This window comes from Dendroctonus ponderosae, unplaced genomic scaffold (assembly GCF_020466585.1).
Source record: "Dendroctonus ponderosae isolate FM_Combo_2020 unplaced genomic scaffold, Dpon_F_20191213v2 Dpon_F_20191213_1, whole genome shotgun sequence".
NCBI lineage: Eukaryota > Metazoa > Arthropoda > Insecta > Coleoptera > Curculionidae > Dendroctonus > Dendroctonus ponderosae.
The window spans coordinates 51,189,139-51,208,325 of NW_026017110.1; the positions used below are offsets into that span (position 1 = coordinate 51,189,139).

General features: G+C 34.0%; 4 protein-coding genes across 5 annotated transcripts in view; 2 read left to right on the forward strand and 2 right to left on the reverse strand.

The window, feature by feature from the left end:
- Positions 1-5,950, reverse strand: part of LOC109537170 (calcium/calmodulin-dependent protein kinase type 1) — a gene marked incomplete in the record, with an annotated part of 24,008 nt that extends 18,058 nt beyond the window's left edge. The window contains 1 exon segment of the mRNA XM_048661479.1: positions 5,578-5,950. Within this exon segment, the coding sequence (XP_048517436.1) occupies positions 5,578-5,681 (104 nt within the window).
- A 473-nt stretch (positions 5,951-6,423) lies between these two features.
- On the forward strand, positions 6,424-7,509 carry LOC109537178 (ATP-dependent Clp protease proteolytic subunit). Its single transcript, XM_019903777.2, has 4 exons — positions 6,424-6,589; positions 6,643-6,959; positions 7,014-7,131; positions 7,183-7,509. Exons 1-4 carry the CDS (start codon positions 6,557-6,559, stop codon positions 7,447-7,449), a joined length of 735 nt encoding a protein of 244 aa, XP_019759336.1. The 5' UTR covers positions 6,424-6,556; the 3' UTR covers positions 7,450-7,509.
- Positions 7,510-7,538: 29 nt separating this feature from the next.
- LOC109537174 (elongation factor-like GTPase 1) overlaps positions 7,539-19,187 on the reverse strand; it is a 99,215-nt gene continuing 87,566 nt past the window's right edge. For both annotated transcript variants that reach the window (XM_019903772.2, XM_019903773.2), the window contains exons 4-5: positions 14,652-14,839; positions 7,539-8,196 (exon numbers count right to left, since the gene is read on the reverse strand). In XM_019903772.2, coding sequence (XP_019759331.1) covers positions 8,002-8,196; positions 14,652-14,839 — 383 coding nt within the window. In that variant the 3' untranslated portion in view covers positions 7,539-8,001. The remainder of the gene's footprint in view (positions 8,197-14,651; positions 14,840-19,187) is intronic.
- On the forward strand, positions 11,065-12,538 carry LOC109537177 (uncharacterized transmembrane protein DDB_G0289901). The gene is made up of 8 exons (XM_019903776.2): positions 11,065-11,150; positions 11,216-11,441; positions 11,536-11,613; positions 11,762-11,860; positions 11,919-12,017; positions 12,071-12,169; positions 12,229-12,327; positions 12,386-12,538. Exons 2-8 carry the CDS (start codon positions 11,240-11,242, stop codon positions 12,451-12,453), a joined length of 744 nt encoding a protein of 247 aa, XP_019759335.2. The 5' UTR covers positions 11,065-11,150; positions 11,216-11,239; the 3' UTR covers positions 12,454-12,538.

Sequence of the window (19,187 nt, forward strand, 5' to 3'; positions counted from 1 at the left end):
AGACCGAGAAAGAGCTGGAGAGAAGGTATCGACAGGGAACAGGTAGAAAATGGAAATCGGAAGACATCGTAGAATGTATAAACCGATATACAGGGTGATTCACAACCTTACGGACACAGAGCAGGGGCGTGTAGAAGACCTCAAAACAAGTCGAGTTGCCAATAAAGATATTTTTCTCAGGCTCATGGTTAAGGAGACAGGGTGTGGAGATACAAGTTTTAAAAAAATATTGGAATTTTCTCTTTAACTCCTACAGTTTATGAGATATTTTACTCAAATTTTTAAGTTAGCCTACTGTTTAGACCCTCTACCCGTAGGTAAGCTACATGGTTGCGAAAATATGCATGGCAATTTCTTCTAGTGTTATACCCCCTTTTTACCCCGCGAAGTTTTTGTGGTGCGCCACTGACTTTGACCGAACAAATTTTTGAATTTGTTGTCCAATTTAAGATTTTTTAAAATCTTTTGTAGTTTTTTCGTATCTGCCTTCATTATCGAGTTATTTATTTTATCATAGTAGGCTCTGCCACTTTCGGCTGGAGGTTTGTTTGTCAAATCTTACGTCTCGTAAATGGCACGCATCAGTTTCCTTGTGAGCCATCGATCCGACATCAATAAGAATTCATCAGTAATCAGTAGTCAAGTATTTTGAGCACTTTCGTTCGTGCGGCTTTATCACGTAAATAATCCCTGCCGAGAGGCGTCAGAAACCATATGGTAACTGCGCGTGGCCTTCACGAACCGCAATCGGAAGTTTGCCATCTTGAATGAGATTAAATGTTAGTGTTGTTCAAAGTGCCGCATCGTGAAAGGCCATTTGTCGCGGCACATGGACATATAGAGCGGCATCAACACACAAGTGTCTTAAGACACTTGTATTACCCAGGCTTGGTACCTACGGGTAAAAGAGTCGAAACAGTAGCATATGTTCAAAATTTGAGCAAAATATCTCGTAAACTGTAGGAGCTAAAGATAAAATACCAATATTTTTTTAAAACTTTAACACTCGACTTGCTTTGTGGTCCGCTACACTCCGTTCTGTGCTACTCTGTGTACATAAGGTTGTGAATCACCCTGTATAGATAGATAAATAGATAAAAAAATTGTGTGAAAATAAAAGCAATTTGCCTTATTATAACGCGGCGAGTTTGCGTGGACAGGTGCTATTTAGTACACATATTATGATGTTATGTAATAAGTTGGTTAAAAAAAATAAAATTAGCATGCAAAACACCACTCAGCTTAATTACTCATGGAAATAATAGAACTGTTGTCATTTATGTAGCAACTACAAATAACGTTCTTGAAAAAAAACTTGTAATAAAGAAGCAACCAATTTTCTTAACGTGTCTGGAGTTGATTAAAATTTCCAATTTGTTTCTTTGTTACTGAAAGCCATAAAAAACATTTTATTAATGTTTTTAGCAACCGCAAACCAACCGTATTATACAGAGTGGTAATTTGAAAACGTTCAATGGTTCTATTCAAAACCCAGAAAAGATAGAAAAACCGTTTCTATTTATAATAAGTAGGGGAAACCAAATTCATGCACCAGCTAATTTCTAGGATTGCAATTAATTAAGGTTGTAGAAACACCAATTCTATTCAATTACACGCTCAAACTCACATAAAAATCTAAAACTTATCGACATTTTCAACTAGGCAATTATTTTGTTTATACGAATATGGTCTTTGTTTAGGCAAAATTGCCGTTGACAAATTGCTTTTTATTTTCAAATCCTTACTTTAAACCTGCAAGGCGACAATATTTATCAGGAATTTGTGAATTATAGATGCTGAACGTCAGAATATCTCTTAATATTAACATATTAATACTTATACATTATGAATATTCAAGAGTGGTGATGCCAGGTGGAAAGCATCTGACGACTAAATGAAATTTAATTTAATTTTTACACACATCAAAAACATTTGTCAATAACACGTCTGCAAGGTTTTCTACTTAAATATGTGATTAATTATACATTGCAAACTAATTTATAATGTTTCAATAAATACGGTATCCCAGAATAGATGAAGAGAAGAAACGGCGTTTGAAGGTTGAATTCTGCTATGCAATAAACGACTTGATTCAGTGTTATAGAATTATGAAAAATAAACTTTAATAAAGCGTATTTTTTTTAATAACAAAATTGTCTTTGGCGCACCGCAATAAAACCAAAATAAGCCGTTGATATTTAAAAACTGTTTCACATTGAACTGTATAATAGCAAATAATCTATGCAATATTAATAGGTATTAAATTAATTTATAACATTTTTTTATTCGATGTAACTGCCACCATATTCAAATATGTATTAAGTAACGTTAAATAGTTGCTGATAATTTTTAAATTATTTAAACATTTTAAAAAGCTGCAAGCAAAGGCTTGTTGATTTAACTTTTAAACCGAAAGTTGCTGTAAATCTATAAATTTCATCAATATCTCTCTTCCACACTTTTTAATTTTATTTTCTCGTCAACTACGATAATCCCAGCATCACATCAATTCCCTTTTAAATATACATTTTGATTATTTTCATTATCGACAAACGTGGCGCAATGTCTAAAATTTCAATTTAATGTGAAAATGTTTTATCAGTACTCATAATGAGGTTTCACCAATTTGCACAACAATGCACTATATAATTTTATTTTAATTCGCTATTCAAACAATGTAAATCCTTTTCAAATAATATAAAACATAAATATTTTTTACTTTAACGTGGGCGTACTTCGTTAATCAAATTGCAACCCAATTGGCAAATTTATTTAAAAAAAACTACTGTTTTCACAATAGTCTTGGTTATATGATTTTCCAGAACAATACGTTTTTTATCGCTTTAATTATGATTTTTACAAATTTGCTTATTACTTTTGCTTTATTACAGATATAAAATTTCCAAAAAAAAACAAAAAAACACTTTTGACCATGTGACCACACACGGTATATTATTTGTAGATAACTGAAAGGATTTTTATTTGCCATCTGTGTCGATTGCGTATTGGAACGAACAATTCACACTTTACACTGAACATGTGGCAATATTAAGTATTGTTTGTTATTATTATAAATGTCTACATTTTGAGCGTTAGAGCAAACAATGTTTGCTAAATCTGGAAATCATGAAATGTATTTAAATTTGAATTAAAATCGTTCAATAATGGCTTAAAACGAAGATTATCAAATGATAACAGGAGTAAAATAATTGTTGAAATAAATTTGAAAATTCACAAGCGACAAAATACAAATCCTGCTTTGTATTCAGAATAATTTGAACAAACAGACAGGAAGATTCAATATTATAATTACCTTTAAAGCAGAAAACAGAACTAGCAATAAACTCACAAAAACAAAACGCAATTAAATTGTAAATAGGAAAAAAGTATAATTCCTTGTGTAATAAAAAATTTAATTGTTCGCACACAGGGAAAGCTGTAAAGACCATTAAATAAGCGAATAAATGAGCAAAAATAACACATTAGCAGCAAAGCAACTGTGTAATGCTTCTGTTTCTCAATTTTCACAATTTGAGCAAAAAAGCGAATCAAAAAGCAACTGGAAATATGAATTCGTTTTGCCACTAAAAGTATTACTTATGTACTTGTTATTGAGAAAAAAAAATCAATGTGAACAGTGTTTGAGTTCGTCTGTTCTTTCTTGAAATAAGTTTCAGTTCTAGAGTAATAAATCAACAAAATATATTTTTCTATTTGTTTGTTTGAAAATATGCTTCTATTCGGCTCTTTGTGGCTTATATCGAATTCGGCGCGTTGTGCTGCCTTGAAAGCTTTGATCTTGACATTAACATTAATTGCTGTGTTTTTAAAAAATGTTAATTAATTTGAATCTTTCGGAGCATTTATTTATTTTTAATTGACTTCTAAAGAACGAAATTAAAGTTTAAGACCACAGCAGACTGAAACTTGTGAGTTGATTATCAAGCTTCCGGACATTTTATTTCCATTTTCAGGAACTTTGTACCTTAAAATTGATGACTCAATTTTAAAAAATGATGATCTGTTTGTAACGTTTTGTTTACTTTATAATTTTTAATTGACGATTGTTATTTACCCTATATTTTAGACTTGAAGAACGAATTGAATTTTTTCCAATATTTCGAACATTTTACTCGTTCCTCGGGGTTTAAGTCGCGTTTTTTTTTTAGAAAACGAAGGGAAGAAGCACGATTGAATTCCTGGAATGGGAATATAATGGCCAACATTTTGATAATCTATTTGAAGGCTTCTTCTGAAGACTACTAAAAGTATGAAGGATAGAGAAACAGTGTGTTGTGGTCTGAAAAAATTGCTCACAAACAACTGAGTCGATTATCAAGCTTTCGGATACTTTATTGCCCTCCTGATTATTATTTATCTTATATTTTAAGGGTGGTAATCGACTCGAGGTCGAAGTGTTCTTAAGGACCGCAGCAGACCGATTTCCTATCTTCTACAATTGATTGAAAGCAGAAAAACAACTTCTCAAGTCATTTTACTTCGTGCCTCGAAGCACGAGTTAAACACTGAAGAAGAGCATCAAATGTCTGAAAATTTTGATTCAAAAAACGTTTCCTGAAGACTACCAAAAGTGTGAGAGATAAAGAATCGGTTTGTTGTGAACTTCAGGAAAAAAATCTAAGGACCAAGCATTCCGGACATTTCATTTTTTCCTCAGAGTTTGATTCGTACTTTTCCCTTCGATTCCTCGAAAAAATTCCTCCGAGTTCACCTCTGAGCAATAAATCCAAATGTCTAAAAGCTTGGTGCTCGACTCAGTATTTTTCTAAATACTACAACAGACCAATTCCCAATATTTTCCACTTTTCAGGGCTTCTACGAAAAAATGGTTTGAAGCAAAACCATGTTTTACCTTTTGATGAGATTTGCCACGTAGCTATGTAGGTACTTGGAAATACACGTTTATATCACGAGAGTCATAAGCATTTAACGGAGCTGAAAAATGTTGAAGATATAGCAATATGAGGGCAAAAAGGATTACATTAAGCGATAAAAGTTCAATTGAAATTTGGCAGTAAAACGTCAGACGTTAAGTCTGACTGATGTAGTATTCTGTCAGGTGCAGAATAAATAAATCCAATATTAAATGATAAATTGTACGAAAAACAAAGTTAAAGTTAAATTTAAAAAAACAAGCTGAATATGTACTACAATTTGAAGGACGAATAAGCGTTGATTTATTAAATAAAAACATATGTCCTGTGCATGTTTTAGTCGATCTATTACCGTTCTGTTCTGTGAACAGTTGTTTTTGTGTTTACTTGTAGGAATTATTTATGAATCTTTAAATAATTTAGAGATTGTAGACACAGTACCATATTGTAGTGTTACTGTATTTAGATAGATTGGTTTGAAACTGTTGTCATCTTTTAGCAGTGAAAATTATTAATACATTTTATATCAGAAAACTAGCCTAAATGAAATCCAGAAAACATCGGTGTTTACTGAATCTCACACATTGCTGTTAAGCCAACTGACTATTGTAAAAACAATGTGCAAAACTTTCCAGCTTGGAGAAACCCGTATTGCGTTAAAAAAATGAATTACTGAACTTACGTTCCCAAAACATCCTTTAGGTTGTATTTTTCTTCTATAGCCAGTTTATCCTCCTTGTTTTCCTTCTTCTTCCGGTCTCTTCCAAATAGTGGCATCTTCAACATGTTGGGTGGTTTGTAAGCACTGCTTACTACTTTCAGCTTTGATAAATTATTCACTTATCACATAATCATTAATACCAGCCCGCAATCTTGCTCCGTTTACTAAAAAATGGATACACGGCAAGCCGAACTTTGCGCGAAAAACCGACGAAAGTAACAAAACAATACGGAGATTATTCACATTCGTCAGCAAGAAATACCAATGCGTACACTTTTCTACAGACGTAGGTTTATTGCTAGCAAATATTTACACAATTTTTAAAAAACATTAACATACGAAAGCCGCGTTGCCATGTTGCAACAGTAGTTAAGTCTAAATTCGTCTTAATACAATATTAAACACCATGCCATGCAACCGCATTTTGCCACTATCGGCTATGCACAAATACACAATGCAAACAGGGCTCGAAACTATCAGAAAATTAATTTTTTTTCTTAAAATACGGGAGGGATAGAGCCTATATGTATTTCTTAACATTAAAACATATTTTTAGAAGAAAATCGGCAATGTTTGGCATCGATGAAAACATGTTTTGCGGATTCTGTCGATAGAGGGCGCGACACAACTGAGTTCAAGAATTAAACAATTTAATAAATTAGACAAATCCATGCTTCCCCCAGGGTCGAGTTAAACATGTATAAAAAACATTCCACCAAATTCAGTAGCATTTCAACAACAATAATTAAAAAAATTATGGAAATAAAAAATGATCACCAATAGATGTCGCGCTGGCCAAACGCACAAGAGAGAAATCTGTGATTTGTACACAAACCATCAAACATCAAATATTAACCTAATTTTCAGTTTGATACAGAAATTCAAAAATCCCTTAGAAACATCTTTTATAAACACCGCAAGTTAGCTAAATACTAATAAAATGAATTCTAGGTACCTACGAACATGTGTCAAGGTATCACAATTTATCTCACTTTTGATTGTAAAATTTGACTTTGATTGTTTTAGCAATTGCTGAAATTTCCAAAAATTCGCAAGCAACCTGCTAGGAATATCGGTCTTGTTCCCATTGTAGTGGAACAAACAGGCAGAGGAGAACGCTCATATGATATTTATTCAAGACTGCTGAAGGAAAGAATCATCTGCCTAATGGGGCCCATTCACGATACAATGAGTTCACTCATTGTGGCGCAGCTCCTATTCCTGCAGGCTGAAAATACAAATAAGCCCATTCACATGTACATTAACTCTCCTGGGGGCAGTGTCACTGCAGGTTTAGGAATTTACGACACTATGCAATATTGTGCACCACCTATAGCTACTTGGTAAGAAGTTTTTCCATTGTAAATAGACCCAAAAAACTGAATAACATCTTGCAGGTGCGTGGGGCAAGCCTGCAGTATGGCGTCCTTACTTCTAGCTTCTGGATCACCAGGAATGAGGCATTCTCTACCAAATGCCAGAATAATGATCCATCAACCATCCGGTGGAGCTCAGGTATAAACGGCAGGTTTCCAATGGACAAAAACATTAATGTCTTATTTTCAGGGACAAGCAACTGACATTCAAATTCAAGCTGAAGAAATCATAAAACTGAAGAACCAAATCAATCAACTCTATGTCAGACACACTGGTCTTGAACTAGAGACAATTGAAAAAAACATGGAAAGAGATAAGTTCATGAGTCCAGTAGAAGCAAAGGAGTTCGGTTTGATTGATACAGTGCTAACCCGTCCACCCAAGGGTCAGGAATTCAGCCCTGAAACCCCCAGTGCCACCGAGCCTAGCGCGAAGAAACAAGAAACTGTTCAATAAATTTGTTCTACCTTAAAACTTGTTACTCGTGATTTTGTAAAATAAAATTTTAATAAAATAGACCTACTTTTAGTTAAAAAAACAGCCTATTACAGAAAAAAATAGCTTTATTAAAATAACGACTTCATGTAAAAAAATATCGATGTATACATAAAATCCTTACAACTAACATCCAAAAAATTATCGCAAAGTTAAATAACAGCGAGCGAAGGTTTACGTAAAAAAAAATCGACGTATGTTATTACATTCTATTGATTTAAAATTTAAATTTCTATTCAAAACATGGCTTTAACTACGGCTATGAGAAGAAACGGCAACTCAAATGTCTATAATTCAGATCAAGTAGTCAAGTAGTGGCATATCTAAGAAGTAATGAGCAGAATCTACTTGATTTTGGCTGATAGTAACTGTGCTAACATAGCACCCCAAAGCAAATTATTTGTTCGGTTCAAATAAATCAAAGAACAGAAAATAGTTTAGTTTCTTCGCATATCACAAAAATACTTAAAAAACGACGAACAATAAATAACGAAATATACAAATTTGTGTCAACTACTTCTTTTTGTTTAAAGTGCGCTGCTTTTCCGCGTGCACCACAACTTCATCTTCAACTTGAAGCCCTTTACGCCTCCTCATATCTTTTCTCAGCTTATTGGCTCGCAAAGCGCAATCCATTTTCATCTCAGACTCATCGTCGCTATCATCATCTTCTTGAACGACCTCAACGAATGGATCTGCATCAATTACCTGGAACAAATAAATGACATGAAAATATGTAGAAGTAAACCATTAGGTAAAAATAAAATATATGTTATGAAAACTAAGCATTAAAAGTGTAGATTCAACAGCAAGCAAGTGGCAGTTTGATAAGATGTAAACTGCTTGATCGGGAAAAATTAGATAAATATATTATTAATTCTAAAGGTCGTCGGCTGACTTCCCAATGATTTCTTGGAAACTGTTTCATTTCCTCAAATCTCTTAACTTGTCTAGTTTCAAACCGATTATAGGCAACATTTTTCTAGAAAATGCAAGTATATCTTTGCTAATTATAATACATTTAAAACATTAAAATGGTAATTAACCGCTAACATTATTATCCAAGAAAATAATTCTAAAATCACCCCAATCGACCAAATATTCAAGTTGCTCACATGAAAGAAGGTTTTCAATTTCAAGTTCTTGCTTAAAATTATGTTCTTTTTTTCTTCTAAACAATTTCTTTCGAAAGTGACCAAAACAATTGCTTCATTTCAAACTTTAATGTTTTAAGCACTAACTGAATAATCTTTATTTTCCTTTTTTCTATTGGCCTTATGTTACCTTACGTGGTACTACTTTTTTCTCAGAAACTATTTTCGCACTCTTCAGTTTTTCGTATAATTAATAGTCTGCAAGCAAACTTTTATTATTTTCCTTTTCCTTAATTGCACGCTTTTATCTTTTAAACGTTATCAGGATTTAAAAGAAGTAAACTTTAGATAGCGAATGTTACTTTAGAAATTTGGCTTTGCTCGGATGAAAATATTTAAAAGCAAACAATATAACTTAATATTATTTATTTTTGGCATTGACCGCTTGAGCCAAAAAATATACAGACTGTTCTTTGATTATATTCGAATATTTTACTGTGTAAACATGTTTGGATATCTAAAAGTCAATGGTAATACGCTTCATAAATTTAATTCCGAAAAAACAGCCTTTATTACCTAATAGTCCATACTTGAATGACGTGAATCACACCTCAGGTGGTTCCACCGATATACATTAATGTCCTTTTTTTCTAAAATTTACTTTATAAAGCAAATTACCATTCATTTTCTCTGTAGAATCAAACCAACTCAATAAACATATCAACTTTTATACATTATTTTAAACGCTAGAAGATTGCAAGCTCTTAATCAACTGCCTGATGAAGTAATATTGTTGTATATTTAGTTTTTACACTCCACGTGTATATGTGTAATGAACTCGAACGATGAAAGTTGATTTTAAATTACAGAATTATGAAATCCACAATTTCAACATGAATAACTAAAACCAATGCATAGGTACACATAAACACTGATTTTCTTTAAACCTTTTTCATCCCTCTTAGGTTCCCTTAAACGCACTCGTCTATTTCTCCGTCTCTTTTCGGAGGTTTTAATGTGAAAATAAAAAATTGAAACTCACAAAATAAGCAAACAGAAAATAATTAAATAAGAATTTTATAAACCATGAATTTCGAGTATTCTCAATGACGCAACACAGATTCTCTTTTTTTTAAATAATGTACTGCTTATCGTATAACTGCGTCTTTCTATAATTGTTATGGAAATAATTCCACATTCAAATAGAAAATATCTGATGAATACTTGGGTGTTTCGAAAAACAATCTGCATCATCCTCTGTGATTGCTTAAAGTGATTTCGTTCTTACATTTTAATAATAGCCTGTGTATTCGCAAATCTCACTGAATATTTTTCCTTATTTTACACTTCTTGAAACTATTTATAATATCAATTTAAAAACACTTCGTATATTTTCTGTATACAGGGTGTAAACAAATTAGTGTGCAATATTTTAATATTTTTTTGATAATCAGAAAATACTCTTTTTCCCTAGAAAGTCTACAAATGCGTAATTTTTTATATACAAATTTTCAGTAATTTTTTCAGGAATAAGAAATTGAATATTGCAACATGTTAAAGAGAATTTACATCAAATTAAAATTGAGTACGATTCTGTTAATTTTCCTATAAATTTTGAGCAAAAATGTATACTGGGTGGAAACCCAGACCAACCATTTTCGAGATATAGGCTATGAAAAATTGAAACATGATTATTTTGAGTCTCTAAATTAGTTCAATTTATAAAGAATGAGACTCGAAAAAAAAAGGAACGCTTTTTCCCTTTTATTCTTACGCACTTGACTCCCAACCACTTTACAACGCAGAATCTTTACAATTTTTATACAAAATTTTTAACTGCACGCAACCGAATGCAAACATTTCAGGTTTTTTGTTTCGCAGAATATATTATTATAAGCAATTAAAACTGATTGTGATAATAACACTAATTAATTATCAACATAACATTTATAATTCTGTAGAATAAAACCAGAAGTAAAAACTTAAAAGCGTCTGACTGCAATATGACAAACCAATAGTTTCTTTATTGTTGTAATTAAGTTATTTTTAAAAGCACATGTTCAATAATCTGACTCTTTCATTGCAGTTACACGCATTACTTCAAGCTAACAATATCACTCTAAATGTTTTTATTTGTATCGAAATTGAGGATTTGCCGATATATTTGCAAATGTGAATTTAATATTATTATATGCAATACATAAATAGCTTATTTTCCTAATCCTTCTATCGTGCTAATCAACAAAAGCGTAATTTCAGTAAAAGTTGATCAATCAATCAAAATATGATCATTGATGGGTAGCTGAACAAACAAAATTGAATAGGACTAGAGAAAGGATAAACAGGCAAAGGTATTAATTATTTTAGCAAATATGGGAATTACGGCGATATATAATCGGAAATCCGGGGTTATAATTGATAAAAGAGTCTATCCATATGTCTTTATATAATTAACGATTCCGAATATTTCATTAATATGATGATAAGGGTTTATATAAAGACAGAAAGCTGTTGCATCGGTATTCAGTTCACCGTCGAAAGAGTTGAAATCGGGTTTATCAACTTTAGGTAATATTTTCTGATATTCACATTCCGACGAATTAACAGCAGCTTTTCATCATTTCGGTTGCTAGCCTGTTTTACCGACTTTAGCAACAATGAACCGAATCATAACTCTGCTAGCCATAAGCGTGGCACTATCAGCAGCAATGAGTGTGCCCAATGTCTACCACAAGACTTCAAACTCACTCAAGCAAGAACAATTAGCAGCTCTAATAAATCAACTGCTTCGAGAGAAGCAAGTTTATCAAGAAGTGAAACGAGAATGTTTAAGAATGGGACCTTTAGGCTGCTTGAATGGTACGAATTACAACATTCGATTGCGATTCACTAAATATAAAGCTGTAAAATAAAATACACTATATAAAATTGTATGGTCAAACGACAATTTTAGATCCCAGAAAGCATCTACTAACTATGTACAACCCTGGAAAGAGATGTGCCAACTTTGGGGATGATGGGTGTCTTTCAGGTAAGTTTTCAGAATTTAAAATTCGGTAATTTAAAAGCAAAAACGAGTTATGGTCAGCGTGGTAGAATTTTGTAAAAGCATCACGCAATCTAACTCTTTTATATTATTATACATTTGATAATTTTTTGCAACCTTAAATGTTGCTTAGGTGGAGTTCAAGGAGCAGGTTCCGACAGTGATTGGCTGGCCAGTGGTTTTACCCCCGGAAAAAGATGCGCTAACTTTGGCGATGAAGGCTGTGTTACAGGCAAAAAATCCAAATCCTTTGCTTGGACAGGAGAAAACCTTTATTGTATTAATTCCAGGTGGAGTGATTGGTGCTGCTTCAGATAGTGACTGGATTGGGGGTGGATTCAGCCCTGGCAAACGTTGTGCCAATTTAGGAGATGAAGGCTGTGCTAATGGTAACCAGTTTGATTGCACAGATACTTTCAGTGAGTTTGGTTTCAATTACTAGGTGGAGTTCCTGGGGCTGCTGCAGATACCGACTGGATTGATGGAGGCTATAGCCCAGGGAAACGATGTGCCAACTTAGGGGACGAAGGATGCGTTACTGGTGGGCAATTTTATTTAAATATATACATATTTTTTACAAACATTCCACGTAACTCTCAGGCGGAGTATCGGGTGCAGGATCTGATAGTGATTGGATCAGTGGTGGATTTAGCCCTGGAAAACGATGCGCAAATCTAGGAGATGAAGGCTGCGCTAATGGTGAGAACGGTTTTCACTTTTTACAGCGCAACGCAATTAAAAACATTTTATCAATTAGCTGGAGTTGAGGGAGCTGGCTCTGACGCTGATTGGTTGAGCGGCGATTTTAATCCAGGCAGAAGATAATCACATACGAAACACCAAAAAGCTGCCTTGTGAAATAAAACAGTTTGCGAATCCATTTAGAAGCAAATAAATATATAGAAAAATTCAGGTTGCACTTTCTTCAATGTCACGTAACGATTCATATTCCCTGCAAAACTGTTTCTCGACAGATGATTTTGGTCAGCATTTACTCCACTACCAAATTATCTCATTGAAAGTTTTAAAATAATTTTGAATTCATTAATTAATTATATTTAAATTTTCGACAGTTACGCGTTTTGAATTTTAACGAAAAATTAACAAGCTACAATCTCGTTGATTTCTCACCTTCGGTCTTCTAAAAGTACCAAAAGCACTCCAAAATTAGAAAAATCCAGAGACTTTAAATGCCGTTAAATTCTCAATAGTTTATACAGAGCCTACACAGCACCTATCTTGCGAAGAAGCCAAGTAGTAAAGTTTTGAAACAGGGCCTGCACATTGCCATAAAGAGTTGGAAGTGCACCTGATTTGAGAAATTCCCAAAATCTCCTCAGGCTTCCGAAGAAGTTCTGGTAAGAATCAAGCACACTCTACGCTTAGAAACAAATATCGGCTCTCTATCTGTCGAAGGAGCCAAATGGTAAAGCTTTCAAACAAAGCCTGCTCAGCGTTGATAAAGAGCTTTTTGTCTTTTGCAGTAAGTGCAAAAGCAATGAGTTGTGAGCTCTATAAGTGGCGGAATTTACCCAAGCAGACGCTAAATGGACCATTTGACAATTTTTTAAAACAAAAGACACACTTTTATAAAAGCCATTTTTGATGATATCCTGCCTATAAATGCACCGATTTTCAAAAGTGAAAAACACCTCAAAAGCCATTAAATTATCAATAGTTTCGCTTTCTGACTTTTGGGGCTACAAGCTCGAACAGCAACGAGCTACAAGCTCTAGAAAAAGCAAAATTCAAGTGACTCCAAATGGACTGTTTTGGTCATTTTTGCAACAAAATCAACTTTCTTAAAAGGTTAATTTTGTTATCCAAAAAACGCTTGAAAATCTATCAAACGTCCGACAACACCACGCTCTTACTTTTCGAATGACTTTTTTAAGAAACAAACGAGCTACAAGCTGGGGAGGTCAATATATTCTACTCATCCACATTTTAATAGAGTTTGAAATGTTTTCAATACATATTCAATGAAGGTTTAATTGCGTATTTCTATCTAGAAAGCAAGCTGGATTCCTTTAAGAATCAAAGTATAATGATTTTCTGGTTTTAACTCATTCTTTAAAGAAAAGTTTTACTTCTGTTCATGGGGCATTTGCTTAATGTTACAGATAGTGAAAAGGTAAAGTTAAGCGCAAAAGGAACTTGAAGTCTGGAACATTACACACCAAATGAACGAACAGTAGATAGCCAGAAGAAAATAATTGTTAATATATACCAAGAGGCAATAAATAGCGTTTTGTCGAAGATTTAAGCTTTTGCGGTCATTGTCTAAAACTCATGCTTCCGGGCGTTTCGCAAGCGCGAGTTCAAGTAGTCTTCAGAGGTGGTTGCTATAAAATGCTTCAGAACTTGATAAAAAAACAGGTTTTCAAAAAGAACAAAGTGCAGCCTAGAGTTTTACCAATATTTAGAAAATTTTACTTGATGTGACTTCTACACTTAATGTGACGACAAATCAAAAATTGTTGATTAAGAAAAATTCTCCTTAAAAACCACCACTAAAATCTTGACCCATTGAACTATCTAAAATAGGAGCCGCCACTGTACAAGCTGTCCATTATTTTTCGCTCCATCACAAAAACTGCATGATGTATCATTTAATCACGTGCCCATACAAGAGCTGAGGTTTTCACTTGATCGTAAAAAATCTGTTAAATGCGCAGGTGGTTAAATGGAACTGTCCAAACGGAAGAAAAAACATCGTCGAACGATAAAAAGTAAATCTTCGTAATAGACCCGTGAATTGGGATGCATCCCAATCGAGATTTTAAGCGAAGAAAAATCATGTCATGGTTCACTGGTGCATAGCTGTTTTGTTTACTAACAATTTCTTATTCGCTTCCGATTGTTTATGCACCAGATAGACAGTTTCTTTGGTCAAAAACGCAACCATTTTTCAAGAATCAACAAATCAAGAAATCCTTATTCTTTTAGTTGAATAACTTACTTAACACTGTCGATAAAGTAATAGAAACCAAAAAAAAAACATTTTATTCATAAAAACTCACCTCGTAGTGACTAAACTTTAAACTCGGATTGGCTTGGCCAGAGCTATTTTTTCTAATTTCATTCGCAAATCCCTCGCTTTCCAGTACTGGAATCTTGGCTTGTACAAGATAGATTTTTTCTTTCTCGTCCATTCCAACCGCATCGTAAACTTGGCCACGACGCTTCCCAATGACTGTGTACACTTTACCTGAAACAATAAACAGAATATTGACAAAAATCCGACAAAATTACTAATTTATATTATATGTTGCTGTTCTAGTTACAGCAGCTAAGTATTTTACGCTGCAACAAAATGAGTAACAAAGTCAATTTTGAACCAAAGAGGACTTGGTTTAGTTACAACTTCGAAATACTGAAGCTGGGGATTTTTAAATGTGTACCGAATTTCAGGTAGAAATTTTCTTAAGAAATAAATAACCGAACTTGACCTGAACTTGAATAAGATCCATCATAAACAAACAGAAATTAAAAATTCTCGCCCGTCATAGCATATCCTAAGTATTCTCGTTTTGTCGCTTCACTATGTTTAAGAAAGACCTCGGTCGTTGTATTTAGACGTAACAAGACAACAGCATTTCGTACTGTATCAGTCCAGGAAATCGCAAGAATGCGACTATAAACCCACATTTCAAAGGCTTCCACCTTTTTGCAATGGCGATCCAACAGTGCCCATCCCCCCAGTCCATACAGCAAGATGGGAAATATGTAGCATTTGGCCAGGCGTAGTTTAAACTAAGATTGAGTTGTCTACACGTGAGCAGCTGTTTCATTTTGGTAAATGCACTTCTGGCTTTTTCAATGCGTATCTGTATTTGCTGACCAATGTCCCATTAACTGTTTAGGTAACATCCGAGGTATTCACAGTGATCAATTGTTTCTATTATTTCTTGGCCAACTGACAATTGTACATTTCCAATATTTTGTTGTCTATCATAAATTTGATCTTCTTCAAACTTAGTGTTAAACCACTGGCATTTCTAGCCTGGTTATTTCTTGTTAGTAACCATTCCAGATCCTCAGAAGAACTTCTCAGTAATAAGCGCAGTAGATGTTATTTAATGGTACACTATAAATCAGCACTTGCATGCTAAAGAGAGTAAGCATATCTTGTTCCCAGACCATTTGTAAAACCAAACTGTGTGTGTGAGACAGTTTCTTCACACTTTTTATATATTCTGTTGCGAATGACTTTCAGAAATAGTTTTAGTACATGACTCATAAGGCGTATAGTGGATGTGGTATTCTTCCTGAGATGTATTTGGTGTTGAATAAATCAGTGAGAACCCTGGCGACACTATTTTCTGCTAGTTTAAGAATATCAACATCAATTTGCCGTTTTTTGACTCACGGATGGTCTGTATGATTTACTCTTTGAAACCATGCTGTTCAGGTCTGTCTTCCTGAAATAGCTGCTGTATGTAATGTTTGTAATTTCTCCTTTATATCTGGTATGACGGTGTTGTCTTTAATTGTCTCCGATTAACTTGCAATTCCTGTTTTTTAATTTTCTTGTGCAGGTTGAATGAGTCATGATTTATGTAATTCTTCTCCTGGACACTTACAATTTAACCATTCTGCCTGTGCGCCTCATGCTTTTCTTAAGAATTTCATAGTGGATGGTTCTGTATCGGTCGCATATTATTATCTGGTGAATTACTTTCGTTTCATACGAGAACAAAACTCTCTTCCAGTCGTCGAGGGTCCAATTTCTGTGTTCCTTAGCAAAACACAGTCTAGCAACTCTATGTTCTCTGGTGAGCAGTGTTGCAATAGCCGGTCTTCTACTGTTGAATCCTCTATCATTGAGCCTTCTCATAACCGTTCGTGCAGAAATTATTGCATTACGAGCTGCTAGAGCTCTGCTTAGCTCTAAACTAGTAGAACGTCTGTTTCGTAAAGCAAATTATATAAGATATCGCTCATCTCTGGTATCTGTAGACTTCTTACGACCTTGCCCTTCGGCTCCACAGTAATTTCCAAGTTCATTGAAACGTTTAACAGTTTGGCTAATTGTTGATTGCCTCACTCTAGGCCTGGGTAAGTCAGTGAATTTTTAGGAGTTGGCGCAATGCTCCGCATATGGCTTGGTGCGCCAACCGAACGCAGCGGCGCAGTAACTCAGTTTCGTTGCTGAAAAACGTTACTTATAAAAAATGTTGTTTGAACAAAGTGGTAAAACCTTGTTGATGACTTTTTTTTATGTTAAAATCCCAGTCTCTGGTCTCCGAAAGCTTTATTCCGCTTTAACAAATGAGTTATAACTCACTAAACGATGAGCTATAACTCATTAACTCAGAGAGCGGCAACAACTCAACACAGTGTTACCCAGGCCTACCTCACTCCTACCAAATTAGCCACATGTCGCTGGCTACGTCCTTCGCTAACTAGAGTTATCGCTTTCACAGCTTCATATTCTTTTAAGTTGTGTGGACGATTCATATTGTATGCTCTAAGTCAAAGTGCGTCATTAAATAAATGCCAATAACTTGTGCTAGTGTTTAATCATTGGAATCTTCGAAATATTGCAAGAAATAACGAGAGGTTCGAATTTCATGAGGTCCAGAAATTTTCAAGAGGTCCAGAAATGTATATATGTATATCGGTAAAAATCCCTTGAAAATATTCACCTTTTAATCAGAAAAAACAACCTATTTCAGACAGGCATTTTAAGGGTACTGGGCCGGTTTCTGGAAAACTCCGTAAAATGCCAAATTTAATGGCCATAAATAAACGCTTTGTTCCTAAAAACATTTTGTAAAACTTTTATGGGTGGATTTTATGTGTTTTGAACCTGAAGTAGACGCCGCGCTGAGATACTGGCTCCTTTGAAATTAGGTACAAACGAAATTGAATTTAAGGCGGGCCTGGGGCCCATTTTAAAGATCCTCTTAATTACTTCTTTCTCGAAAATCGATAACAGCCCACTTGTGCTTTGTTCTTCAACCTCAGCTTTTGAACCTCAACATTCAGCAATAACTAAAGAAATTCATTATTATCATTTAAATGTTGCACCCGGTCATAACTTTGCATACTTTGCCAAGTTCTAAGTAAAGTACCAACTTGAACATCAGCACAACATAATAACTATTAATGAAATATTCTTAATTTCTTTAAATGTTTGCATAAGAACACGATTTAATTAAAAGATAAAAACGACTTTCATCTCATTTAATCGAAAGCCAAAACAATATTTATTTGGATTGTGTGTATACAGTGTTACCTAAATAACTCTTTTAAAAAATGTTTATTACCGTTGCTGTAAAAATAACCGAACGTTCACTAAATCCAGGTGTTACGGAACGTCTGTTTAAAAATTTAAAAGTAATCTGATTTCCGGCGACACCTGACCAATCTCTGCCTTGATTAAGATTACCTGATCAATGGCGTAGCATCCAAAACTCGCTCATACAGTATATTTTATATATGACACAGAAGTGTAACTAAGGACTAACTTAAAGTAAAAAACTAAGCATTGACACAGAAAGTGTATTTTCTTTGCAGTCCTTATTACTCCCATGTATCACTTTCGAAAGTTCTCAAGTTGACACAAATAGATTTCGATTTAAGTTGGCAATTCCAAAAGTGAGATAGTTAAAGTGGACGCCTTTGTTACAATAGACACACTTAGATTTTTAAACATTTCCTACTAAGCCTTTAAAGGTTCTCATGCCATCAAAATTCAAGTTTCGTGTCTAACTTGAAATGGAACTGCCATATTAGAAACAGCGTACATTTTGAAATCTGCAATGGTAACTGCTGGGATTTATTCATTTATCCTCAAAGTGGCAATTCAGCAATCGATTATTAAGGTTACTATTATGCAATTCGAATGCTGTAGGCAAGCAGTCCATTTAAAATACTCCAAAGAAATGTTCAATTCTAAGTCAATCCAAGCGTAAAACGGAAGCTTTCACAGCTTTGGTTAATTTGGTTAAACAAAAACCGTTTAAAACGTTTCGGTACGAATTGTATCGGTAATAATCAGGACTAACAAGAGTATTAATTAACAAGCTGCAAGACCTGAGTTGACAATGACTTCATCAACATTCTATCTACATTTGCATGACATGAACATTCTCTGATAATTACGATTCAATTGAAATTGTTTATCATTATTACCAGGCAAGATAAAATTATGAAACTAAGCTGCACAACAATACAGAATCGACTTGAGATATTTTTGCAAAACCGGCGGCATCAAAAAATACAAAATAAAACCTACGTGGGCCCTTGAAAGTACAGAACGGTTATCAAATTCTTCCCTATCTCGTCAAAGTGTTTTCTATAATTCACATATTTTTCACTTGTTTTCTTTCAACATTCCCATTGAATTCTCATCAGATACCAGCAAGCACTAAAGCGGCTTATAAAGCAGAAAAACCATATCAATGAAAAAGCCAAGCATTTCGTAAACAATTCCGGCACTGCATAATAATTAATTCTAAAAACCAATGCAAATTCCCTTATCAGATGTTGTACGGTAAGCATAGTAAAATCACGCTAAATATGAATGAAATCTTTACAAGTCTGTTTAT

What these genes read in the sequence shown, in the direction of transcription:
- LOC109537178 (XM_019903777.2), top strand. Translation starts at nt 6,557, where the DNA reads ATGAATTCTAGGTACCTACGAACATGTGTCAAG. An exon ending in GCACCACCTATAGCTACTTG is followed by an intron (nt 6,960 to 7,013) that starts GTAAGAAGTTTT and finishes AACATCTTGCAG; the next exon opens with GTGCGTGGGGCAAGCCTGCA. An exon ending in AACCATCCGGTGGAGCTCAG is followed by an intron (nt 7,132 to 7,182) that starts GTATAAACGGCA and finishes TCTTATTTTCAG; the next exon opens with GGACAAGCAACTGACATTCA.
- LOC109537177 (XM_019903776.2), top strand. Translation starts at nt 11,240, where the DNA reads ATGAACCGAATCATAACTCTGCTAGCCATAAGCGTGGCACTATCAGCA. An exon ending in ACCTTTAGGCTGCTTGAATG is followed by an intron (nt 11,442 to 11,535) that starts GTACGAATTACA and finishes CGACAATTTTAG; the next exon opens with ATCCCAGAAAGCATCTACTA. An exon ending in GGACGAAGGATGCGTTACTG is followed by an intron (nt 12,170 to 12,228) that starts GTGGGCAATTTT and finishes CGTAACTCTCAG; the next exon opens with GCGGAGTATCGGGTGCAGGA.